At 44.7% G+C, this 26705-nt stretch overlaps 1 protein-coding gene and 1 long non-coding RNA gene across 2 annotated transcripts in view; both read left to right on the forward strand.

The window, feature by feature from the left end:
- Positions 1 to 26705, forward strand: part of LOC116041089 (toll interacting protein) — a 57809-nt gene that overhangs the window by 12032 nt on the left and 19072 nt on the right. Inside the window, exons 3-5 of the mRNA XM_031286953.2 lie at positions 23726 to 23908; positions 24514 to 24666; positions 25956 to 26040. Of these exons, the coding sequence (XP_031142813.1) occupies positions 23726 to 23908; positions 24514 to 24666; positions 25956 to 26040 (421 nt within the window). The remainder of the gene's footprint in view (positions 1 to 23725; positions 23909 to 24513; positions 24667 to 25955; positions 26041 to 26705) is intronic.
- On the forward strand, positions 11746 to 23710 carry LOC118494771. Its single transcript, XR_004896958.1, has 3 exons — positions 11746 to 11757; positions 18776 to 18779; positions 23521 to 23710. It is a non-coding gene; the product is annotated as an uncharacterized LOC118494771 (long non-coding RNA).

The following is a 26705-nucleotide window of genomic DNA, read 5'->3' on the forward strand; positions in this document are numbered from 1 at the left end:
TGGGACAGGTAAAGGACCGGGTGTTCCTCACCCTCATGCTCCTGTGACAGCACTGCCCCCAGGCCGACGTCAGAGGCATCTGTGCAGAGCCGGAAAGGCTTAGAGAAGTCTGGGGCCCAGAGGACAGGCTCACGTGACAGGGCCTCCTTAAGCCGGACAAATGCAGCTTCCTCAGCAGGACTCCAGCAGATTTTCTCTGGCCGTCCCTTCTTGGTCAGATCTGAGAGGACGGCAGCTGTAGATGAGAAGGAAGGGATAAAGCGTCGATAATACCCCGCCAACCCCAAGAATGCTCGTACCTGGCGTTTGGTGGTGGGACGGGGAAATTCTCGTACCGCCATTACTTTTGCTTCTTGGGGCTTGATTAGACCTCGGCCTATCAAATATACCAGGTAGCTGGCTTCAGTGAGGCCAAGGTGGCACTTGGAGGGATTGGCAGTTAGGACCGCTTGGCGGAGGGCAGCAAGGACTTTCCTGAGCCTGGTGTTGTGTTCAGACCAGTCTTCAGCATGGATGACCACATCATCCAGGTAAGCAGCAGCATAGTCTCGGTGTGGGGCCAGGATCTGGTCCATCATCCTCTGGAAGGTGGCCGGAGCTCCATGGACACCAAATGGGAGCACTCTGTACTGCCAGTGTCCACTAGGGGTGCTAAAAGCAGTCTTCTGTCTGGCCTCCAGGCTCAAAGGTACTTGCCAATAACCCTTGGTCAAATCCAGAGTAGAGATGAACCTTGCTCGGCCTAACCGTTCCACCAGCTCGTCGACACAGGGAAGGGGGTAGCTGTCAAAGCTCGAAACTTTGTTCAGTCGGCGAAAGTCATTGCAGAATCTCCAGGAGTGATCTGGCTTCGGAACCAGCACTATGGGGTTGGACCAGGGGCTGTGAGATGACTCAATCACCCCAAGCTGAAGCATTTTCTGGACTTCCTCTTCCACCGCTTGTCGTCTTGCTTCAGGGATTCGGTAGGGCCGTTGCCGAACAACGGTCCCAGGGGGAGTGTGAATCTCATGCTGCACAACGTTAGTCCGGCCTGGGTTGGAGGAAAAAACATCCCTGTGCTGGTCGATCAGCTCCCGGAGCTCCTGCAGTTGGGCAGGACTAAGCCCCTCACCACAGTGGACTGGGGGTTGGTCAGCATGGGCGCAGGCCGTCAGCAGAGGAACAGGCTCAATCCATCGTTTGAGTAAGTTGATGTGGTATGTCTGGACCGGATGTCGACGGCCAGGTTGCTGGACTAGGTAGTTGACAGGCCCTAGACGTTCCACCACGGTGTAAGGACCCTGCCAGGTAGCGAGGAACTTACAAGATGCGGAGGGGATGAGGACCAATACCCGATCGCCCACCTGGAACTCCCGGTGTTGGGCTGGACGATTGAAGGTCTGCTGTTGAGCCCGCTGGGCCTCCTCCATGTGGGAACGTACAAGCGGCATTACCCTCTCAATCCGGTCTTGCATCTCCTTAACGTGCTCGATGGTGGTGCGGAAAGGTGACGGCTGCTGTTCCCAGGCCTCCCGGGCCACATCCAGAAGGCCCCTAGGCTGCCGGCCATACAGCAGCTCGAAAGGGCTAAAGCCAGTTGATGCCTGTGGAACCTCACGGATGGCAAAGAGAACATAAGGGAGGAGAAGGTCCCAGTTTCGTCCATCCTCATCCACCACTCGTCGGAGCATTCTTTTCAAGGTTTGGTTGAAGCGCTCAAGCCCATCTGTCTGAGGGTGGTAGACAGAGGTGTGGAGGTGATGGACCTTCAGAAGAGTACACAAGGCTTTTGTCAATCGGGACATGAAAGGGGTACTTTGAGCGGTAAGGATGTCCTTTGGGATTCCGACGCGGCTAAAGAGCATGAAGAGCTCCCAAGCAATGTTCTTGGACGTGGCTTTACGCAGGGGCACAGCCTCAGGATACCGTGTTGCATAGTCCACGATGACCAGGATATACTCATACCATGCCAATACGCTCAAAAGGTACATCAATGATGGGAAGGGGAATGAGCGGACTTGGAGGAGGCATGCGAGGGGAAGTGCGCTCACAAGTGGGGCATCGTTGGCAGAAATTCCTCACCTCAGCTGTCATCCCGGGCCAGTGGAACCGATCCCTAATTCGGGCTTCTGTATTCTGGGCTCCCAGATGGCCAGCCATTGGATGGGTATGGGCCAGGGTCATTACAGCATCAATCTGTGTGCGGGGGACAACCAACAGGTCCCGACGTTCACCACGGCGAGCTGCACTGTAGTAGAGGAGCCCATTGTGCACTTTGAAATACTGATCTGGGAGGGTCCTAAGTCGCTGCTCCCCTTCAACTTGCAGGACCTGTCGCCAGGCATGTTTTAGTCGGTCATCCTCCTTCTGTTCTCGAGCAAATCTTCCCCCTTCAGTGATCTGTTGAAACAGTTCAGAAAATGGATTAGAACCCGCCTGTCCCCGCTCACCTTCTTCATCCGCATCGGAAGAGCCATCTTGGGCCAGCAGGACAGGTCGTTCCTCTGGCTGGGGCAGGGGCCGGTGAAGGTGATCCTGGGGTCGGCCTCTCCGTTTCTTTCCATGCCTACCCCAGGCATCAGGGAAACCAGGCCAGTCACGGCCGAGGAGGGCTGGCACGGGAAGCTCAGGGAGCATCCCTACCAATAAGGGCCAGGAACCAGAGGCATCTTGAACGACTACCCGGGTGGCTGTTACTTCCCGGACATCCCCATGAACGCAGGAGATGGGTAGCATGGTAGTCGGTCCAGGGGGTACTCCTTCCAAGACGTCCGGGCGAATCAGGGAGACAGTGCTTCCGGAGTCGAGTAGTGCTTGGACGGGTCGGCCCTGAATGTGCATCCGGCGGGTGGGAACCCGTGTTGGTTGGGAAGTATGGATAGCACATCCAGCAAGCCATGTCCTGGCGGGTGGGGAACGAATGCCTGGATCTGTAGGCATGGGCTCATCTCTTGGGTGTGGCGGGCCACGTGGTGCAGGTTGGTGAATTGTGGGGGAAGGACGAGGAGGGGGAATCCCTGGGTCACGTCTCTGGGGCCTCATTGTCATGCCGCCTCGTTCACTGGGCCCATCACGCATCAGAGCATTGGTAGCAATTGCTTGTTTTGTGGCGTTGGCCATCTGTGCAGGATTTTCAGCCGCAGCCAGGCTCACAATGCGGCGCTCTGACTTAGGGAGGGCACGTAAGAAGCGATCCATCGCTACTCGTTCTGTGATCTGCTGGGCATTCAGTCGATCTGGTTGGAGCCATCTCTGGGTGTTAAAATGCTCTACATGCGATCTGTTGCTGATGTTAATATACAACTGTAGATTATCTGTAATCTGAACGTATTTATTCTCTTTGATGACCCACACAACATCTGTTAACAGAATATGCCTTCAAATCAGACAAATATCAATTAAAATCTCTCCAATTAAAAGTAAATGAAAAGTTTATATACAACGTCATAGTGTTGAGTCAACCCCGAACCAATCAGCTATTAGATCAGCTGAGAGCGTTTCCCATCAGGCCCTGGGTCTTGTCGGTGGAGAGCAACTGCGGTGCCTGGCTCTAAAAACTGCGGCCACCTTGATCTAGTGAGATTATCGTTGCATGTGCATGAAACAAGTCGGGATCAAGTCGAACACAAATCTAACCAGCATGCATAGGGCGGCAATCGCCGGTGATCGATTTTACGCAGGACTGGCTCATCTCAAACGATCCTGATTACAAAGACAAAAACAAAACAACACGGAAAAGAAGCGACACCATCATAAGAAAAATAGAAAGACACTGAAACTTTCTGAATTGGAAAAATTATTTGATAAATAAATTAGGATGCAAAAGAAAATACAAGAATGTAAAGCAATTACAAGTAAAAGTTTGTATTTGTATAGATTATTTTTTTGGGCTTTTCCGCCTTTATTTGATACGACAGCTAGGTGAGAGAGGGGGAAGACATGCAGGAAATTGTCACAGGTCGGATTCGAACCCTGAACCTCTGCGTCGAGGCATAAGTATATGTGCGCCTGCTCTAATAATAATAATAATAATAATAATAATAATAAGTTTATTTGATATAGCACCTTTTACAGACAAAGTCACAAAGTGCTTCACATGCTTCAAACATTTGTAAAAATACAGTACAATCCAACAGAAAATAAACAAGGGAAAAAAGAAAATAGTTATTGAATGACCACTGAAAATCATTTCAACGATTAAAACCTAAAACCCAAAGTTTACACACAATACTGTACAACCCAGTAGATAATAAACAAGGGAAAAAAGAAAATAATTATTGAATGACCAAGGATAATCATTTCAACGATGAAAACCTAAAACCCAAAGTTTACAAATGAGTCAAAAGCGAATTTAAACAAATGTGTCTTCAGCTGTTTTTTAAAAGCTTCAACAGAGACTGCAGAACGTAAGACCGTAGGGAGGGCGTTCCACAGGTTTGGAGCCACTGCTTCAAAGTAACGGTCACCTTTTAGTTTTTAAACGAGTGCGTGGGACCACCAATCCTTGGTTAGAAGACCTGAGGGACCTGTTAGTAGTGTACGGATGGAGTAGGTCCGAGATATAAAGAGGTGCCAGACCATTCAAAGCTTTATAAGCCAGAACAAGAACTTTAAATTGGATCCTGAATTTGACCGGAAGCCAATGTAATGATTAGTTGTGGACGGTCCTGGGACAACTTATTAAAACAAGTGAAAATGGAGTTGCAGTAATCAAGCCGGGATGATATAAATCCATGAATGATCATCTCAAGCTCAGAATGCGAAATAACAGCTCTTTTGGCAATGTTTCGTAATTGAAAGAAACATGTGCAGGTCAGTGATTTGATATGATGATCAAAATACATGTTATTATCAAATATAACACCAAGATTTCTCACTTTGGACTGTACTGCTGAAGAAAGGGACCCCAAGTGTAGTGTAGATAATGGGTAGATACTCAGTCTTGATGCTAATTGTAGGGTTATCACTAAGTTCACGCCGGTGTGTCGGCCAGAACACCACTTAAGGCCAAATATCCTATGAATAAATAAATGAAGAGCTGAGTGATGTTCCTTTTCTGTTTATTTCTTCCTTGTTCCTTTTTGTACGTTTGAGTGTGAGTGTGGTTTCTATAAACAGAGAAACAAATACAAATGAATAAAGGAAACATATGTATATACTCATTCCTCTTTAAGCACTAATATACATTACTAAACATAAAATAAACAATAGTCAGCATATGGCTATATATCTCTTAAACTCCAATAATGTAAGCAGAGAAAAAAGGGATTCAAACACTTATTATATGGGATTCTCATAGATTTTCTACCATCCGTTAAGTTACTGCTAACGTAGACAGCACTTCCTGTTATCAATGATACACTTTAAAGTCTCCAACTAACTAAACGGCTTGATGCTTTTATTGTGAAAATCCCGGACCGGATGTTATATTCCGTTCAAGCTAGCAAAGTCTCGATAGAGAAGCCTCAATAGCGGCACAGATAACACTATTTAACACCACTAATTACTTATTTTACTCAACCACAAAGTACTGAACAATTTCAACAACAAATATAAAAAGTATCAACATGTTTAAACACAATGTTACATAGTCTGACCCGATGTACTGAGTCGGGTGAGCCGAAGGCGATAAACTAGCTTGAATGAACGTGGCTATAATTAGCACAGTGGTTGCGTAGCGTGGCGACCCCTTAAACTCGTAACTCTCATCCACATTAAATAGCAGAAATTAAAGCTGGTTTAACAAAGAAATACAATATTACGAGTGATGCAGCAGATATACTTTTCTCATTTACGCACACGAAGAAAATGCTGCTCACAACTACACTCCAACTGACCGACTAACTATCTTACTGCTTATTAACCGTGTGACGTCAGCTATAATATACCAACCAGCACGCACTTTGGCTACCCTGTTACAAGCACTGAATAAACGAGAGTAAACGTGAAGCATAAAACACAATATGGTCAACTGTACTAAATAATTGCAACACTAACATAACTTTGGGGCCTTTTCTACAGCCGCCCCCAAATGTATGTAATACATTTGCTCATCAATCAACTGACCGACTAACTATCTTACTGCTTATTAACCGTGTGACGTCAGCTATAATATACCAACCAGCACGCACTTTGGCTAACCTGTTACAAGCACTGAATAAACGAGAGTAAACGTGAAGCATAAAACACAATATAGTCAACTGTACTAAATAATTGCAACACTAACATAACTTTGGGGCCTTTTCTACACCAAGAGCTGAGTAACCTTGGAAGCTGTAGTGTCTGGAGCAACAATAAGGACTTCGGTCTTATCTTCATTGAGCTGCAGGAAGTTGTTTGACAGCCAATCCTTGATGGAAGTCAAACATTTGAGCAGTTCCAACACTTTGTCAGTCTCATCCGGGTTAAAAGAGACATATAGCTGGATGTCATCTGCATATAAGTGGTAGTGGATATCTCCAAATTGGCTAATTATATGTCCTAGGGGAAGCATATACAAAGCAAATAAATTGGACCTAACACAGAACCCTGAGGCACCCCACAGGAAAGGGCAGCAGTTTCTGAACAATAGGGACCAATCTGAAAGATAAGAGGTGACCCAATCCAGGGCGCTCCCTGAGATACCAACCAAGTGCTTAAGACACGGCAGGCAAAAACATCGTTTTTTTTTCACTGGTCAATTTTGAGATTTTGGGCTATTTGTCTTCAATAACATGTATTCTTTCAGACTTGTGGTGAAAAAAAAGTCCAAAATACACATTTAGGTCTTTATTTTACTACACTTTGTCTGTTGGCGTGTGTAGATTTCGCTTAAATTCATCAAAAGTTGTTGTTCTAAATCATCCCGCTGCTCCGCGATCGCTGTCTGCACCCTGTCATCACATATACCGTTGGAAAGCTCTCTTACTCCTGTACAATGCTGTCGGATCCAAATATGGTCATTTCCTGTTTATCAGCAACCAATCATGAAAGTAAAATGGGCGATTTAACTCGAAATGCGCAATCTCATTGGCTGATGCCAATTTCTGACGTGATTTGTTCAGAATCCTCACGTGACGCGTTCTGACATTTCGCGGTAGTTCAAAATGTCGAAAGATAGCTGTGTAAAATTCTCTCAGAGAAGCCGAAAACAGTTCAGCAAGAAAACACAGGGGATTACCAACGAAGACAGAAGATGATGAAATGCCATCACAAAGTGCGTCAATCCGTAAACTGTCATTCATAAAACAGGAGTGTCCAGACAGCGGAGGTAATGAGAGCGCCACACAGCAGTGGCTGATAGTTCATGTAGCGCGTCTGAATGAACTGATCTGTGGTTTAATTTGTCCTAATTGCACAGGGACAGGGCTGAAAATCAACATCGATCCGAAGAATCATGGGCTCTGTAGTAGTTTACTATTAGAGAGCAGTCTCTGTAAAGAAAATAAGTACAGGCAAAGTGTCTATACATCTCCGCGTCTTCAAGACGTATCCAGGAACGATGTGGCATTTGACGTGAATGTGAGAATGGTGCTGTTAGCGCACGAGTTAGGCTTGGGATACGTAGGTCTAAAAAAAATAAACAAAGTGTTGGGGATTCCTGGCCTTCATGTTAAAATGTATCAGAGACACCAAAGGACAGTAACAGGTATCAAAACTCTCTTTTTCTTTCTCTCTCTCTCTCTCTCTCTGTGTCAAAGCAGTTTACAGAAATTCATAGCCTACATGTCATATATTAAATATATAGGTGTCACATATATACTATACTTTACACACTATATATACAAAACAATTACATTACACAACACATTTCAGTTTTTGTATAATATAATAACTATATAATACTAAACAAATCTGTTATTTTGGGATCCTAAAGTGGTTGTGAGTCCCTCAGGCTGTGGCAGACAGATCCATATTTAGCTGCTAGTGGAGCTGCTGTCCCTTCTCCTAGGAGAACTTCCGTCTTCTTTCTGGTGTTAACTTTGGGAAGTGTTATTTTTTTGGCTATTTTTCCAAGGTGTAAATCTCTTAGTGAAAGTTTTTCCCAGTGGAGGAGGAAGTGTATCTCTGTCTGACCCAGTTGGTGGTCACTGAGCCTGTGTTTAGTCAGGATCCGTCTGACAGATACTATGTCAAATAACAATTTAGTCTACTTTGTTTGCTTTCTCCAATGTTCTAAATATTGATCTTTTGAATGGTTCATAATTAGTTTTGTTCTGTTGAGTTGTTTTGAACCAGTGCTGAAGGGAGCCTGGTTTGTTAGCTTCACCATCAGCTGACTGAGGGGACTGTTTTCAGGATTTGGCTCTTGGATTTTAGGTGCTTTGAAATGGAATGTGTCTTTTTGACTTACATTTAGATGTGTTCAAAACATTACAGCTTGTTTCTGTATGTTTAGCAGTAATGGGAAATCCCATCTCTTGTCTTACATCTACCCCGTCTCTGTCTCTCTCCCTCTCTCTCCCTCTGTAACATTTGTGGCATTATAGATTATGGCCTCGATCTATTTGTGTTTTATAATATGGATGAACAGTTAGTAATAAACTATAAATTTAATTTCAGTTGCTGAAATTGAGAGAGGCTTGGAGTCACTGCAGAGAACCAGGGACCAGATCAGGCAGGCATATGCAGATATTGACCCTGATGTGGCTGAGATAGTAAGGGAGGATGAGGATGCCATAATACATATCAGTGTCTCTTTTGATGGCACCTGGCAGAAAAAAGGCTTCACGTCCCGCTACGGCATTGGTGTGTGCATCGACATCCTCACTGGGCTGGTAGTGGACTTTGAGGTGCTATCCTCTTACTGCCATGCTTGTATCCTCAGGGAGTGTGCTAGGCGAGGTGGTAAGATTACACAGGAGGAATTTGAAAGCTGGAAGGAGAGTCATGTAGACCTAAATTTCTCAGGGTCAAGTAAGGCCATGGAGCAGGAGGCAGCCAAGCGGACGTGGGCCAGGTCTGTGTCTCAGCATCAGCTGCGCTAAACAGAGATGCTGTCAGATGGGGACAGTGCAGCATTCAAGGAGGTGGTTGCGCTCAACCCATACCCTGGACATGAAATTGTTAAGCTTGAGTGCATAAATCATGCTCACAAGCGCATGGGCACAGTGCTTAGGAAACTGAGTGCTGAGCGTAAGTTAGGGGGAAAAGGTCAGGGTAAGCTCACTGCCAAGAAATGTAAAGCCTTGCAGAATTATTACAGGGGGGCTATTCTAAATAATCAAGGGTCACTGGATCAGATGAAGGCAGAAATATGGGCAGGTCTCCTCCACTCCATGTCTAGTGATGAAAATCCTACGCACACTAGGTGTAATCCATCCTGGTGTTGGTACAGGAGAGCAGAGGAGAATGGAGAAAAGCCAGAGAGCCATAGGCTTCACACAGAAAACTTTTTATCATGGGAGGTGGGTCAGAAGCTCATCCCTGTCTATCACCGGATGTCCAGTGACAGCCTGCTCAAGCGCATGCAGCATGGAGGCACTCAGAATGCCAACGAATGCCTCAACTCGGTCATATGGGCCCGATGTCCAAAAACAGTCTTTGTGGGGAAAAGCAGAGTTGAGGCTGCAGCCAGTATGGCGATTTCTATATTTAATGAGGGTGCCTCTGCCATGCTGGCTGTGATGGAGAAATTGTGGCTTCAGAGCACAGTCCTAACTGTCAATGCAATGAAGGATGACGACGTGGTTAGGATTTCTAAAGCCAATAGTGTCCATTCCGCCAGTGCCAAACGGAGCCGTAAAAGTGTAAGCACAGCCAAAAAAGTGAGACGACACCAGCAGGAGATGGAGGAGGGCCCTACATATGGTGCTGGCATGGATATGTAGACCGTAAATTAACTTGGGGGAACTAGGCTGTGTAATGGTTGTGTTCTGTCAGTTTGAAGTTTGTGATGTAATGGTCTTCAGTTGAAGGCGATGTTGATGTGTTAATCCAAACAAGCTCATTTAGCCTACTATTTGTATTTATAAGTGATTCTTTCTTATACGACAGGCTTAAAGTTTGTTGTCATACCTTGACAGTTTCGACTGCTGACTGCAGTCCTCTTCAGAAGTCACATGATGTTGCTGTGACGTCTACTGTGGGTGGGATATATTTAGTTTTTGTCATTCCACCTGTGTGATGGAATGTTGATGTGTTATTTTGGATGTTATGATCAGTGATGGATGAAGCAATGATAAGTTTTGGATGTTAAACAGTGTGATACATGGATTTTACTTGGACCTAAAGCATATTTTGTCTTTAATTCATGGTTTTCAATAGAAATTAGTGGAATTTTGCCATTAAAAATCTTTAAAGGCCGGTTTCTCAAAATTAGTTTTTTCTCACACTCCGCGTGACGATTTTCCACTTCTGTAGCACCTACATACACCAAACTTTACAGTCGTATTCCTAACTATATTGTGAAGGTTTGTCCAGAGGGATTTGTTGATATATCATTCTTGGCCTGATTTATGACATTTTATGCTTAAAAATAGGGCGGAAATCAATTTTTTAAGGCTATTGGCAGTATTTTCTGATTTTCTGGGTAACAAAAGGAGATATTCATAATCCCCTCTGGTAATGTCTTTTCATTGAAAATATCAACAAAATGCAAAAATAATTTTGAACCTTGTTTTTTTTAATGGTCAGATTCGTCACGTCAAAATATGCAAATTAGTGCATATTTAATTAGCTATAGCCTGATTAGCATTTTTAAACATAAAATTACAAAAAACTTGCAATTCATTTTTTTTTTCTCTTATTCATGTGAGTAATCAACTGGTAAAGTTTCATGGTGATATCTGTAAGTTAAAATTTTTACCCTATTCACCTGTAGTGTCTCGCCTTAAGTCTATCAAGCAAGATGTTATGATCCACTGTATCAAAAGCTGTGCTTAGGTCCAGCAGCACCAAAACCGAGCATTCACCCATATCAGAGGACATTAATAAATCATTGGACACTCTAAGAGCGGTTTCGGTTGAGTGTTTCTGATGGAAGCCAGATTGAAATTTGTCTAAAATGTTGTGTGTATTCAAGACCGCAGTGAGCTGTTTAGCAACAACTTTTTCTAACATTTTGGAAATAAAAGACATCTTGGAAATGGGCCTATAATTTGCGTGAATTGAGGTATCCAGGTTGGTTTTCTTTAGTAGTGGCTGAACAACTGCATGTTTAAAATACGAAGGGACACAACCAGATTGCAGAGAGCTGTTGAGTATAGAGAGAACCCAAGTACTGGCTGGTCGCTACCACTTTTATGTCTGTACTTGACTTTGGTGATGTTTTATACATGCATGCTTCATCTCAAAGTTTACATGTACTGGACACTGTATACCATGGAGCTCTGAGGTTCATCACTGGTATGAAAGCCCTCACTCACCATTGTGAACTGTATGAACGTGTTGGATGGCCTTTTCTATCAACACGGAGACTTCAACATTGGCATACCTTCATATACAAGGCTATTTTAGGTCTCCTTCCATCCTACCTTCTGACCTATATCAGTGTAAATAGTACCGGGACTTACAATCTTCGTTCCCAGGATCTTTTCCTTCTGTCTGTTCCAAAGGTTAGAACTGAGCTGGGAAAAAAAGCCTTTAAGTTTGCTGCTCCCTCTGCCTGGAAAAAGTTACAGAAATCCATGAAACTTACTGAGCTGGTCTCATTGGTCGCTTTTAAGAGGATGATGATTGACTTGGAGGCAGACTGATGTGTTTAGGATTGTGGTTGACTTTGAAAGATTTGCTGTGTCAGTTTTATTGTTTTTTGGTGTTTTTGCATATTTTGTGTTTGTATGTACTGTATGTGTGGTTGTACTGCTACCTGTCTTGGCCAGGACACTCTTGAAAAAGAGATTTTTAATCTCAATGAGTCTCTTCCTGGTTAAATAAAGGTAAAATAAAAAAGTTTGTATAATATCTACTGGGCTCGAGGAAGATTTCATACTGCTAACCAGATCAGTGAGTTCTTGTAGTGAAATTGGAGCAAAACAGTTCAAGATTGGAGGCCGGCTCGAGTGAACCGAATAGGGTGTAGAAAATGGGATAATGCCATTTATGACATCACTAATTTTATTTACAAAGAAATAGAGAAAGTCACTGCAGTCCTTATTTGAAAACACCGGCACTTCAGGAGGAGCAGGATTGACAATATTGTTGATGGTTTCAAAAAGGACTTTAGGGTTACGTTTACTGGAAGAAAAGTAAGATGTCCTCGCCTCCTTAACCATGTTGTTGTATTCAGTCAAAAGGTCTTTGTAATACAGCCGGTGAACATAAAGCTTGGAGGATTTCCACTGTCGTTCCGCCCTCCGACATGTACGCCGGAAACAGCGAATGAAGTAATTTAGCCATGGGGATGAGTTGACGGAGGAAACACGTTGCATCTTACTTGGAGCCACTTTATCCAAAATTGATAAGAAATATGTGTTGAATGAGTGGACCAGACAATTAATATCAGCATGAGAAGGCAGCACTGCGCTTTGGTCAAATGTGCAGAAAACAGCTGAGAAGCGATTTAAAATGCGAGAACATCTTACATGTTTACTGGGCAGTAAATCTAAAGGAAAAGACAGAGTTGGAACAAAACACAGTCATGGTTAGTAATATGAAGCTCCTCAGAGCAAACAGAGTCAATATTAAGACCAAGAGTAAAAACAAGGTCCAAAGTATGACCCCTGACGTGTGTGGGACCAGACACGTTGGATAATATTAAGAGACTCAGTGACATTAAGAGAATCAGCAGCAAAAGTACAAGACCTGTCATCGACGTGAATATTAAAATCTCCGACCATAACCACTTTATCCAACCTAATAAGAGATGATAAAAAAGAACTGAATTCAGACAAAAAAGAACTGTTTGAACCAGGAGGTCGGTAGATTAAAATACAATAAAACGGATTAGAACTACCAACTTTGGTCACCTGCAGTTCAAATGAGGAAAAAACCCCAATGGGTACTGTCCGACTTTGAAAGCAGTTTTTATACACAACCGCGAGCCCTCCACCCTGACCTGAGGACCTGGGAGTACTGGTGAAACAACATTCTGGTGGACAAAGAGGACAATTAGCGGGGGGGTTTAACACTATTAACATTGTCCTGAGAGAAAGAGGTGGTAGTGAAAGAAGAAGACTCTGCGGAGGAGGTGTGTGGTGTAAACAGTCCATCACATGGGGTGGACTGTACTGCGTGCTGTATGTTAGCCGCTAGCATTGAGCTACCCAGCTTGTTTGGCCGCCGAGCTGACTTCCACTGGGTCCGTCGGCATTTTCCTCTACCAGCGGAGGGTTGCCTACGGGTTTGACAGGCGTTGTGGATGCGACCTGGTCCGGTCGTAAAGGAGGTGCAGAGGCACCAACCAGGTGGACCAGGTTTTCACCAGTTAAAGCTAAAGCAGCATAGCGATTGGAGAGTGTCAGGAGAGGTGGAGAGACGGTCCTGTCAGAGCCCTTCTTGCGACTGCGGGCCACCACGTCCACCCAAGTTGACTCATGATGTGGAGTAGAGCAGGAGGAGGGCCGCTGACAAGCGACAGGGTCCCACGCCACAGTGTTCTGCAAGACTGAGTTGAGCGAAGCCAGCTTCTGAGACTGTCCACATGCCAGATCGATGTAACTGGACAGTAAGGAGTCCTTCTTCCAAAGTTCCTCGGACAGCTGTTGGATGTCTTCTTTAAGGTTGGTTATTTGTTTATTTGCCTTAATTAGCAGTATACTGTCGTCGTTAAAACCGACTTAGCTCTCACAGGCCAGGGTGGATAGAGTGGTAGTGGTAGCAGTAGCCATTGTAGCAGGCTGATGCTGGATTCCGGGCCTTGTGGCAGCTGGCTGCAGCTGGGCCTGGTGGCAGCAGGCTACTCCTTGGCCTGTTGTGCTCTGCTGCCGCTGTGCTCTGCTGCCGCCGAGTGTTCTGCTCTACCCACTGAGCCAACCCGGCCACGAGACGCTTGCAGGTTTAAAAATGTATTTCATTTATTCAAATGTATTCAATTTTGGCGAAGGAAGATGGCGCCGCTATGTGTGGCTCGCCACTTACCTCTGTTGGAATTATTGTTGATTTGCCTGTTTCTACTGTTTGTCATTCGAAATGTGTCACCGCTGCTGTTGTATGACCGCCTGACTCTTTTAAGTATATGTTATTCTGAGGAGAAAGTGCCGATCTACGGCTCTGATGGTCAATCAAATACCCCTCCACCCTTCCTGGCGTCCATACCGGCCTATCCACGGCGTCATCCCTGCCTGCCGCTCCGCAATAATCACCGCAGGAGATGCGGTAAGAGAGGCGGAGTACGTGTAAGGTTCAGAGGTTACCTGGCATCATCCTCCACCAGCAATCTGGGCCATCCTTGTGTCAGATTTTCCGCGGAGTTCATCAGCTGGAATCCACGGCGTTCTCCGGTACACAGTTTTCGTTCCTACCCTCACCTATGGTCATGAAGGCTGGGTCATGACCGAAAGAACAAGATCCAGGGTACAAGCGGCGGAAATTGGTTTCCTCAGGAGGGTGGCTGGTGTCTCCCTTAGAGATAGGGTGAGAAGCACAGTCATCCGTGAGGAGCTCGGAGTAGAGCCGCTGCTCCTTCGCATCGAAAGGAGCCAGTTGAGGTGGTTCGGGCATCTGGTAAGGATGCCCCCTGGACGCCTCCCTAGGGAGGTGTTCCAGGCACGTCCAGCTGGGAGGTGGCCTCGGGGAAGACCCAGGACTAGGTGGAGGGATTATATCTCCAACCTGGCCTGGGAACGCCTCGGGATCCCCCAGTCGGAGCTGGTTAATGTGGCTCGGGAAAGGGAAGTTTGGGGTCCCCTGCTGGAGCTGCTACCCCCGCGACCCGATACCGGATAAGCGGACGAAGATATATATATATATATATATATTGTGACTCTTAATTGTCAGTCCGTTCATAGTGGAAATATTAAGGTTAGTATAATATATAGCTCTGGCTCTGGAAAATAGCATGAACTTTTTTTATTATCAGCATTTAGTACAAGTCTTAGGTCTTTAAGAGCATCTTGCAGAATGTTTAAGGAACGCTGTTAGAATCAGCAACATAATACAGCACTGTGTCATCCGCGTACAGATGGGCATGACAGTTTACCAAAAATGAGATTATATTATTGATATAGATGGTGAAAAGAACTGGACCTAAAGTTGAGCCCTATGGAACACCTTTTGGTACTGTTAATACTCAGAATTGTAGCTTCCTAGTTTAAAGGATTGTTGTCTCTCTGAGTTCTTAAACTAATTACATGCATTAATATTAAAGCCAATATTATGTAACTTCTGTAAGAGCAGGCAATGATCTACTGTGTCAAAGGTTTGGAAAGATAAACAAATAGGCTGATATAATGTAATTTACGACCAAAGTAACAGCTGTTATAGTACTTCAGAATGGAGGCTCTAGACAGAAACACCTTCAAGTGATCATTTACCAGAGATTCCAGGACCTTTGACAGACATGACAATTTAGATATTGGTCTATAGTTGTTGAGATTGTTTTCATCACGTCCCTTTTGTCATCATCGGCGATCACTCGGAGTCGAGAATGATGGTCCTCCTGGGATGTCCTTCTTGTGTGTCTTCAGATGGCTGAAGAGGCCAATTCTGGAGCCACAGACCCTCTTGCAATGCGGGCATGGATGTGAGGTGCCAGAGGTAGGGTATGGGGGGGGCCTGTTTGATTGGCCTCCTTTCTTTGCTGCTGTTTGAGTTTTGCAGCCTGTCGGAGTTGGTCCTCATGCAGAGTGGCACCTTCTTGCAGGCTGTGTGTGTGTGTGTGTGTGTGTGTGTGTGTGTGTGTGTGTGTGTGTGTGTGTGTGTGTGTGTGTGTGTGTGTGTGTGTGTGTGTGTGTGTGTGTGTGTGTGTGTGTGTGTGTGTGTGTGTGTGTGTGTGTGTGTGTGTGCGTAGTTAGTGGGCAGAAGAGAGATAAAGAAAGAGGAAGACTGAATGCCAAGTTCATTCATTTGCTCACCAGAAACGGGATTTTAACCCCGACGTTATTCATTTTATAACGTCGGCCCTGGAGGTAACAAGTCTCCCCTGGTTTTCTGATCACGGTCGGAAACGAAGCAATCAGGAAAGGTTAACATTAACATTTTAACAGCTTATTAACGTGCTCTTGTTGCCCCGTGTGCGGTGATGCGCTCATCTGTTGACATATCCGAATGCCTTTCTACAGTTGCTTAATAAAAGCGGGCTTTCCACACAAAAGCGTAGCCTACATGTGTCATTAGTATGAGAAAAAAAATGAGATTTTAACTGTGTCGGGCTCGGACACAAATTTCTTAATGCCTGTCGGGCTCGGGCCGGGTTCGGTCAGAAAAATTCGGCCCGATCCGGACTGTACTAACCGGGTAGGGAAAGTGATCCACGTTCTCAAGATATTCATTTATCATTTATTGTTGGCAGAGGTGCAGAGGTGTCTGGTGGGGGCTGATGGAGGACCTTGGTGTTTTTGATGTTCAGGGTCAGTCCAAGCATTGTCGTCTGCATATTGCAACTCTATGATGGAAGAGTGGGAGAGCTTTGATTTAGCTTTTAACCTGTTTAGGTTGAATAGCTTGCCATCTGTTCTGAAGACAAACTGGACACGGTGGGTAGATTGTTTCCAATTAGATGGAGGATGGCTGCTATAAAGACTGTGAAGAGGTTGGGGCCAATGATGCAGCCTTGTTTGACTCCGGTTTCAACCTTAAAAGGTTCAGTCTCAGAGCCATTGCAGAGGACAGCTGCTGACATGTTGTCATGTAGGAGTCTCAGGATCCTGATTTATTTTTCTGAGCATCCAAACCTAGACAGGATTGTCCAGAGGGCCTGGTGGTTGAAAGTGTCGAAAGCTTTGGTGAGATCTATGAAGGCCATGTATAGTGATTGTTTTTGTTCCTTGCATTTTTCTTGTAGCTGTCTGGCTGTGAAGATCATATCAGTTTTGCCATGGGCAGGACGGAAGCCACATTGTGACTCGGGGAGGATCTCTTCTGATAGAGGTAGGAATCTCTTAAAAAGAATGCGGATAATGATCTTCCCGGTGGTGGATAGGAGGGAAATTCCCCTGTAATTACCACAATCTGCTTTGTCACCCTTTTTGAAAAGAATGACAATAAGTGCATCCCTGAGTTCTGATGGTATCACCTCCTGGTCCCAGATTTTCATGATGAGGGCATGTATATGCTGATGAAGGTTAGCCCCTCCGGCCTTCAGGATTTATATTGCTTTGGTGGCACTGACGAATCCCCTGGTGTCTCTTGTGTCTGCAAGATGTTGGATTTCCTGAGCTTTTTCTGTCCACCATTTGTTTTGGAGTTCCCTTACTCTGCGCTGAACAAAGGCCTTGGCGGTGGAGTGAGCTTTCCTTTTGGTCTGGCAGGTGATGTCCTTCTGCCATGCACAAAAGGCCTGTCATTTTTTTTTAAATCAGATCTTCATTTGCCTGGTCATTATCATCAAACCAGTCCTTGTTCTTCTTAGATTTAAGACCCAGCACTTTCTGGCCAGTGGTAAGGATGGTGGATTTAAGTGAGCTCCAATGCCATCAGGGTACTCTGGTGGTAGGCTGTCACATAGTGCCTGGTATTTTAAGGTTCTTAATGTTTATGGTGGGGCGGAATTGTTTTTGCTTTCCTCTTCTTTTGGGTATGAGTCTGATGACCATAGTTGATCGGATGAGACGATGGTCTGTCCAGCATCCATCTGAGCTTGTCATTGCTGTTGTGAGATGTACAATAACGTAATCGATCAGATGCCAGTGCTTGGATCGGGGGTGCATCCAGGAGGTTTTTAGTTTATTTTTCTGCATGAACAACTGCCTTGGTGACAATGAGACTGTGTTCTGCACACTTGGTCAGGAGTAGGACGCCGTAAGGGTTGATGTTTCCAACGCCCTCCTTTTCAGTGGTGCCACTCCAGTCCCCAAGGAGGATGATGTTGTCTTCTTTTGGGATGGCTGACAAGATGTTTTCTAGGCTGTCATAAAAGGCTTCTTTGATATAGTTGTGTGAGTCCAGAGTGGGAGCATTCAGACACAGTGGCCATCCGGTTGCTATCCAGTTTTAGCCAGACTGTCATTAGGCGCTCGCTGGTGCCCTAGGGCAATTCAGTGAGTTGCTTTACCAGGTTATTTTTTTATTGCAAAGCTAACCCCGTGTATCCTGGGTTCACCAGTAGGCCTGCCCTTCCAAAAGAAGGTGTAGCCTCCCTTTTCCTCTCTGTTGTCCTTCCGCCAGTTTGGTCTCGTAAAGGGCTGCAATTCGATGTTGAACCTCCACAGTTCCCTAGCTACGAAGGCAGTCCATCTTTCTGGCAGTTCACTGTCATTGTCAAGAAGAGTGTGCACATTCCAGGCACCAAAATTAAGCTTTCTTTGTTTCTGACCGCATGGAGGAGATCCTACTGGACGCGGTAATCCAGCCAGGAAGGTGGTGAGGCAGACAGTTTTTTTTTAGGGCAGCTTTTCTAGCCCCCTCCCCTACTGAGGTGAGCAGTGTGGTCCCTAAACAGGGCTGCTCAGTCATGGGTGAAGGTACCGAAGAACTATCCTGCTCCTATCCTATGCTGTTGAGGTATTTTTCTTGAGTCGCGTTTCATCTGGCACCTCCCTCTCAACCTTACCGCCAAGGGTGACCCTACTAGGAGCTCAGCTCCAGACGACATCTCAGGTACACAGAAGTACAATCAAATCAATCAAATCAAATCAATACACCTTGGCAAACAGCTGTGGTAGAAAGAGAGCGGCGCTTACTATTAAAAAACATACATAGAAAATGGCCTGGTATGACCGCTCAGTGTGACATGCAGAGCTAATAGTAGACAAACTGTTGAAACTGGATTGTTTAGAACAGTGGGTGTTAAGGAAAAACTCAGGAGCAGCACAACTGATATTCACATACATGAGGAAGGTTTGGAAAACGATGACTTACAAAGAAGCATTTAATAGAATCTCAATTGAGGAGAATTTAGGCAGATTCCTTTGTCTTCCCCAGATGCATGTACTGTATCTCTTGCTCAAGCTGTCAAGTTTGTTATGGCAAGATATTGATGCCACCAAAACAAAAGATGCTCACTTAAAACCTAGTTGAGTCTATCTTTCTCTGGGATGTATGCTCAAGTAGGTCAGGCCCTTTACCCTGTTTTCCCCATCCTTGAACAAAACATTGAACGGGGACGCTGGCGAGATTGACGCCGCTCTGTCTGGCTTGTTTACTTTCAGTAATTTACTCTTTTTTGCGAATGCATTGATCATTTTGTTTGATTTTTGTACTCAGTTCATTAGCAAAGTTCAATAGTTATATATAGCTACGCATTTTGTCATCTTTCCGCCGTATTTTGTTTTATATGGGGCTGAAGTCTGACGTGATGCCTGATGACCAGAGGATGCAAGTTGGTCATGGCTTGTCACGGCCAACAAGTGAACGCTGGCACAGCTTGCTGCCGCTGCTCGCCGTACTCAGCCATTGACCTGCTCCGGCTGCACTGTCACCTGCCTGGACCTGCACCGGAGGCTCTCCACCTTGACCCGGCATCGCCTTCCAGCCCCGCCTGAGATACATCCAGCTCACCAGCAATAAAGTTCATCTGGTCCAGCTCTCGTCGCCCTCCATGCTCCACCAACCGGGCTGTCACACACACACAGCGCCTAGCTCGGTTGGCTAGCACCACCACCAGCTGTGACAACACCTCACTCAACTTCGCTCTGCTCAACATCCGCTCACTGACAGGCAAGGGACATCTCATCCAGGACTTCATCTCCGAGCGTAAGCTAGACTTTCTTTGTTTAACCGAGACATGGCAACAGGCCAACGACTTTTCTCAGCTGAATGAATCCACTCCTAGTGGGTTTGTTTAAATCTGTCGACCCCGTGGCTCCGGCCGGGGAGGAGGTCTCGCGATAATCTACTGCGAGAAGTGGAAAGTCTTGCCGCTGTCTGTGCCTGTCTCCAGCTTGTTTGAATCTGCTGTCTGCAAGTTGTCTGGTCCCACTCCAACCATCATTGCTACTGTCTACCGCCCCCCCCCCCTAAACCGAACAGTGAATTTTTAAATAACTTTGCTGCTTTTCTTACCCACTTATCCTCTCTCTCACCAAACATAATACTGCTGGGTGATTTCAATATCCACATGGATAATATCAATCTGCCTCTCACCAAAGACTTCACCTCCTGCTTAGAGAGTTTTGGATGTCAGCAACATACCACTTTTCCCACACACTCCAAAGGACATATTCTGGACTTAATCTGCTGCTCTGGTGTCACCCCTTCTGACCTTACAGCTGATGAACTCCCCATAACTGACCACTTTCTCCTCTCATTTACAGTGAAACTCACTCTCTCCATCTCTAAAATACCACGCCTTATTTCATTTTGGAATATAAAGAATATAAACCCCTCCACTCTCACTTCAAGTATCTACTCCTCCTGTCTCCCTGACACTCACAATCTATCCACCCCCGATGATCTGGTCTCTCATTACAACACTGGACTCCATAATATTCTTAATTCCCTTGCTCCGTTAAAAACCAGATCTGTTTCATTTTCCATCTCCGCCCCTTGGTTCAACCCCAGTCTTCGTCTCATGAAAGCCAAAGGTCGGCAACTTGAACGTCTTCATAGAAAAACTGGTCTCACTATTCACAAAGAAATGTACAATAACCACATCTTACGTTATAAGGACTCACCAAAACCCACTACTACTCCAGTATAATCACTATCAACAAAGGAAACTCCAAGCCATCCACTTGTCAACTTGACCCCCTCCCCACACAACTTGTTAAAGCCTGCCTTCCCTCCCTGGTCCCCCTCATTTCTGCTATCACCCACTCCTCTCTCACCACTGGAACTGTCCCTACATCCTTCAAAACTGCTGCCATTACCCCTATTTTGAAAAAACCTGGTGCCGGCCCCTCCAACTTCAACAACTTCCGTTCTATATCCAATTTACCCTTCATCTCCAAAATCCTTGAAAAAACAGTTGCCTCTCAACTCCATTCTCACCTATCCCACAATAACCTGTATGAACAGTTCCAGTCCGGTTTCCGCCCACTCCATAGCACTGAAACAGCACTTATCAAAATCACCAACGATCTCCTTATGGCAACTGATTCTGGACTCCTCACCATCCTCATCCTCCACGACCTGAGTGCCGCCTTTGATACCATCTGTCACACCACCCTCCTCAACAGGCTATCTTCCATCGGCATTACCCACACTCCATTAGACTGGTTCACATCTTACCTCTCTGGACGCACTCATTTCATTCAACTCAAGTCTTTTAAATCCATTCCCTCCTCCGTCACTTCAGGTGTGCCCCAGGGCTCTGTCCTGGGGCCCCTACTTTTCATCATTTACCTCCTTCCCCTCGGCAATATCTTCTGCAAATTTAACATTCACTTCCACTGTTATGCTGATGACACCCAGCTCTACCTCTCCACCAAACCCTCGTCCACTCTTCCACTCACCTCCCTTACTGATTGCATCTCTGAAATAAAAACCTAGTTCACCCAAAACTTCCTCAAATTAAACAGTAATAAAACCAAGGTTCTCCTCATTGGCACCAAATCCACTTTATCCAAAACCGACAGTTTTTCTCTCACTATTGATAACTCCTCCGTTTCACCCTCCCCCAAGGTTAAGAGTCTGGGTGTCATCTTGACAGCACACTATCCTTTCAACCCCACATCAATAACATTACCCGGTCTGCCTACTTCCACCTACGAAACATCAATCGCCTCCGCCCCTCCCTTACCCCCCACACTGTCCACCTTGTCCACAGTCTCGTCACTTCCCGTCTGGATTACTGTAACTCTCTCCTCTTCGGCCTACCTCACAAATCCCTCCCTAAACTTCAACTGGTCCAGAATTCGGCTACCTGTATCATAACTCGAACCCCCTCCATCCACCACATCACTCCTGTCCTCCAACAGCTCCACTGGCTCCCGGTCCAGTTCCGTATCCAATTCAAAGTCCTCCTGTTTACATTCAAGGCCATCCACAACCTCGCTCCCCCATATTTGTCTGATCTCCTCCAGCGTCCCACTCCCTCAGATCCTCTTCCTCCATACACCTGTCTGTCCCCTCAGCCCGTCTCACCACCATGGGGAGCAGAGCATTCAGCTGCTCTGCTCCCCGTCTCTGGAATTCATTAACACCCCAACTCAGAAACATTGATTCATTCCCCCATTTCAAATTGCAACTCAAAACACATCTGTTTAAAACTGCCTATTCCACTTGATGTCAATTGCTCTGCCTCTTTCTGTTGTTTCTATTTTGTTCTTTATTAGGGCCCGAGTAGTGAAACTGCAAGGACCCTATTGTTTTTGCTCAGATTATTTTTACCAATTCCTCGTCGCATTTTTGAGGGGGGGTTAGAATGCACGAAAAATTTGCACACGTCACAACTGGTGAAAATTGCAAAGATAAAAAAAAAAAAAATACACATATCAAAAAAAATATATTTTCGTGTTCCCTGGATCCAGCTGAATCTCCTGATATAGGCCACGCCCATTTCCGCTTGGACACACACTGAAGACAGTTGTTCCTCAAGTGCCAATGAGGCTGTGTGCCAAATATGGCGTCATTCGGCCTGTAGATGGTGCTGTTTTCATTTTTTTAATTAATTAGCAAATTCGCTTTGAGCGAAACCTACTTTTTTTTAACTCCTCCTAGAGCGTGAGTCCCATCTGCACAAAAATGTACACGTAGACTCGGTGGACCCTCATGACAAAAAAGTTATCAAAAGAATTTTGATAGCGAACACAATGCGCAAGTTACAGGACCAACTTCCTGTAGGGGGCTGTCGAAACAGGAAGTTGCGTATCTTACCAAGATTTATTCCGATTGACACCAAACATGACACAGTTGTTCTGCATAGGGGCTTGAGAGTTAGAGTGAATCGGCCATTAGATGGCGCTGTTAGAATTTTTTTTATTAATTAGCCACATCGCGATATATGGGAAACATACTTTGTCTAATTCCTCCTGGGCCGTGAGTCCAATCTGCATGAAAACTTGGATATAGACTCGGTGGACCCTCGTGACTAAAAGTTATCAAAACAATTTTGATAGCTAAAACAATGCGCAAGTTATGGAGGAACAACTTCCTGTAGGTGGCTGTTAAAACATGAACGGTTGTATCTTGGCAAAAGTTATTCTGATTTACATGAAACTTAGAATGTGTGGTCTACATGTGATGTTGCATCTGCCAGTACCCCCGACTGCAAGAAGGCGAAGGCCCGTTCATCGCTGCTTGCAACTTTAATTTTTATTTATATTTTTTGTTGCTTTTAAATGTCTTATGTATCCCTGTACGGTGTCCTTGAGTGCCGAGAAAGGCGCCTTTAAATAAAATGTATTATTATTATTATTATTATTATTATTATTATTATTATTATTAAAACATTCCTTTATCATGCAGCTGCCTAGACTCCCTAAATCTGTAAAGGGACAGGGGACTGTTAAGGGGGCAGCTACGGCTTTAGAGAAACATTCACACGGGTTGCGGTAGTAGTGGAATTTGAATATCACTATGTCATAGTTATATATATATATATATATATATATATATATATATATATATATATATATATAGTTACAACTGGTTGGGATTAAAAATGAATCACAATGCACTTTTTAAACGGCTGAGAGGTTAATGGGCCTTATCCCAAGAACTTCTGTATCATGTAAAATAGCTTAGTAACGTGTAGGCTCCTCCATACACGGGCAACTGTGACAGTAGCCTTATTGAACGTTATCACCTGACTGAAGCCACCTTGTTTTTTTTTTTTGCTGTATAGGCCAAGCTGGCTAAAAACTATGGTATGACTCGGATGGATCCGTACTGTAGGGTCCGACTGGGCTATGCAGTTTACGAAACACCAACTGCTCACAATGGAGCCAAGAACCCGCGCTGGAACAAGGTGATCCAGTGCACAGTGCCTCCTGGGGTGGACTCCTTCTACCTGGAGATCTTTGATGAGGTGAGGAGGTTGCAGAGGCCACAGAGTTCATCTGACCTGCTAATTATGTACAGTATGTTTGTGGGGACTGTTGGTCTGTCAGAATTGCCGTTTTTTTAATTATTATTCTAATCTACCATTTGGCTTTTAATATATTTAATTGATGAGGAAAGTCATAACATATTTTACATAAGAGTAGACCTATCCTAAAAGTAAAAATGGCTGAATGCACTTGTTGGAAGTCCCTTTGGACGTCATCTTAATGTAATGAATTATAATGTAAATGTAAAGGTTGCAGGCCACTTGGACTATTGATTAATAATTTATTAAAAATCATGTGAATGGCTTTAATGAACCAATATAGTTCAATAAATACTTTTACTTGAGTACAATATTTTAGTACTCTTTTTTTTCCAACAATAACTGGCTTTAAATAACTAAAACACATCCACTCTATTAACCACAGCTTCTGAGGACACGTTCTGTTCCAGACAACTAATTGCTGCCAACGACAGAGCAACAGCTCCATGAAAAATCTGTGTGTTTTGTTTCTACCTTTTTGCATGTGTTGCATCTCATGAGCATGTATTTGTCTGTTTCCATGTTTTTGCTGATGTGCCATCCAGAGAGCGTTCTCCATGGACGACAGGATAGCATGGACTCATGTCACCATCCCTGAAGGCCTGAGGGAGGGCAGTGTGGTGGATGAGTGGTTCAGCCTAAGTGGCAGGCAGGGTGACGACAAGGAGGGCATGATCAACCTGGTGATGTCTTTTGCTGTAAGTAGATTTACTTTAAAAGTCCGACACATGTAAATCTCACTGGTCATAATGTTGTGTGTGTGAAAATAAGTGTTAGTGTATGCAGCCTCTCTCTGTCTGTAGTTACCACTCTGTCTCACTCAATGTCCCGCCCACAGCACTATCTGGTTGATTACACGTCACAAGTTATACCCAATCAACACCACTGAAGGCTGCTGTGCCTCTGAAGGTCAACGTTGCTCCTCTGAGCGACACAACTGTGTGTCCTCATTAGACACACAGTTAGGCAGCAGATATTACTGAAGTTGCCAAAAACACCAAGTCTTTCTGCTGGTAACGTTCTGCCGTCACAGCAAAATAAATAAATCACAAAACGGAAAATAGTTACTGGATGTTCAGTTCTATGAGTACAAGAACTGCAAGAAGAGGAAGAGGGAGTAAGACGGCGCCTGGATGCAGGCAAGAGATGTTATCCGTGACCAGATTATCCTTATTAGTTTGTTAAATGCAGTGCAGTGATGACATTTCATACACTACGACTTTCTTCTCGAAATCTGAGAGAACACATGTGGGAAATGTTTTAACTGTGCAGAAAGTTTTGAATAGCAGAAATCTTGCTAAAACTAATATGAGCTATTTATGTCCAGGGGTATATAAATGAAATTGCGTTATTATCATTGATGTGAACAGGCGCCACATTCTCATTTAAAGAGGTTACTTCCTCCAACAAAAGACACGAAAGAAGAGGGAAGAGTAAATCATGCCTATATGTGCGCTGACTGCGTTATTATGGATCCTACGTAATTTCTAGGCAAGTCCAGCCCTATGAAGCAGCTCGATTGGTTTGGGTTAGGCATTGACCTCGAGTGTTTTAAGGTTAGGATAGCTGATTGGTCAGGGGATAGGACCTGAACAAATCGGGTTACGTTACCTTGCATAAGCATGGACGCCTGGCCAATAGTAGTGTGTGAATGCTATTGAAGGGCGAGTCTTGCCTAGAAGTTGCGCGGGTTCCATAATAACGCGCGCTGACTCAGCAGAACATGAATGAGACAAGTTGATCTACAGGAGAATGAATATTAGAAAACAATACAGAATGTCTGAGAGCCTTACTGCGTTATATTCCATTATATTCAGATTTCTTTTTTACTTTACATAAAAAGACATTTCCATCAAAAATGTATGAAGAAGAAAATCATCAGAATGCAGGAAATGAAGTCCAACATGTGTCCCTTTAGATATGTTGTGGTAAAAACACATTCAGTACAAGCAGTGGAGCTTGACTCTTCTCTCTGTCTTTGTTTCAGTCCTTACCAGCAGGGATGATGACTCAGCCTGTGGTCCTAATGCCCTCTGTGTATCAGCAAGGAGTAGGATATGTGCCCATTGCAGGTCAGACACACACACACACACACACACACGCACACACACACACACACACACACACACACACACACACACACACACACACACACACAGTGGCTCTGGGAGATTCAATTTAACTATTTAATTAGTATAGTAGTATACTACTATACTAGTAGACCTAACAATTCCCACAAGAGCAAGCATTTAGTGAAGAAACCTCAGGCAGACCCAGGCTCTTGGTGGGCGGCCATCTGGTTCCACAGGAGAGGAGCCTGATAGCTGAAGGTTCTGGCTCTACTTTTGGAGACTCTGGGAACCACAAGTAACTGTGCATTCTGGGACCGCAGTGTTCTAGTGGGGGTACTATGATGGTGCCTGACCATTAAGAGCTTTAAAGGTCAGGAGAAGGATTTTAAATTAAATTCTGGATTTTACAGGAAGCCAATGCAGAGAAACTAAATACAGGAGAATATGATCTCTATGTTCAGTTCTTGTCAGTAATGTGTACTGACAGTACAGTACTGATAAGGTGCTGTCTGGACCTTATGTCTTGATAATGTTGCCGAACATCAAACGTCATTTTGAGGCCAAACATGAGAACATTTTCAAGGATGTAGGCTGAATCCATCAAATGTGCCATGTCCAGGTATAGGAAGCAAGCTGACACCATCAAAGTATTCGCCATGGCCAGA

Source organism: Sander lucioperca, chromosome 3 (genome assembly GCF_008315115.2).
Source record: "Sander lucioperca isolate FBNREF2018 chromosome 3, SLUC_FBN_1.2, whole genome shotgun sequence".
Lineage (NCBI taxonomy): Eukaryota > Metazoa > Chordata > Actinopteri > Perciformes > Percidae > Sander > Sander lucioperca.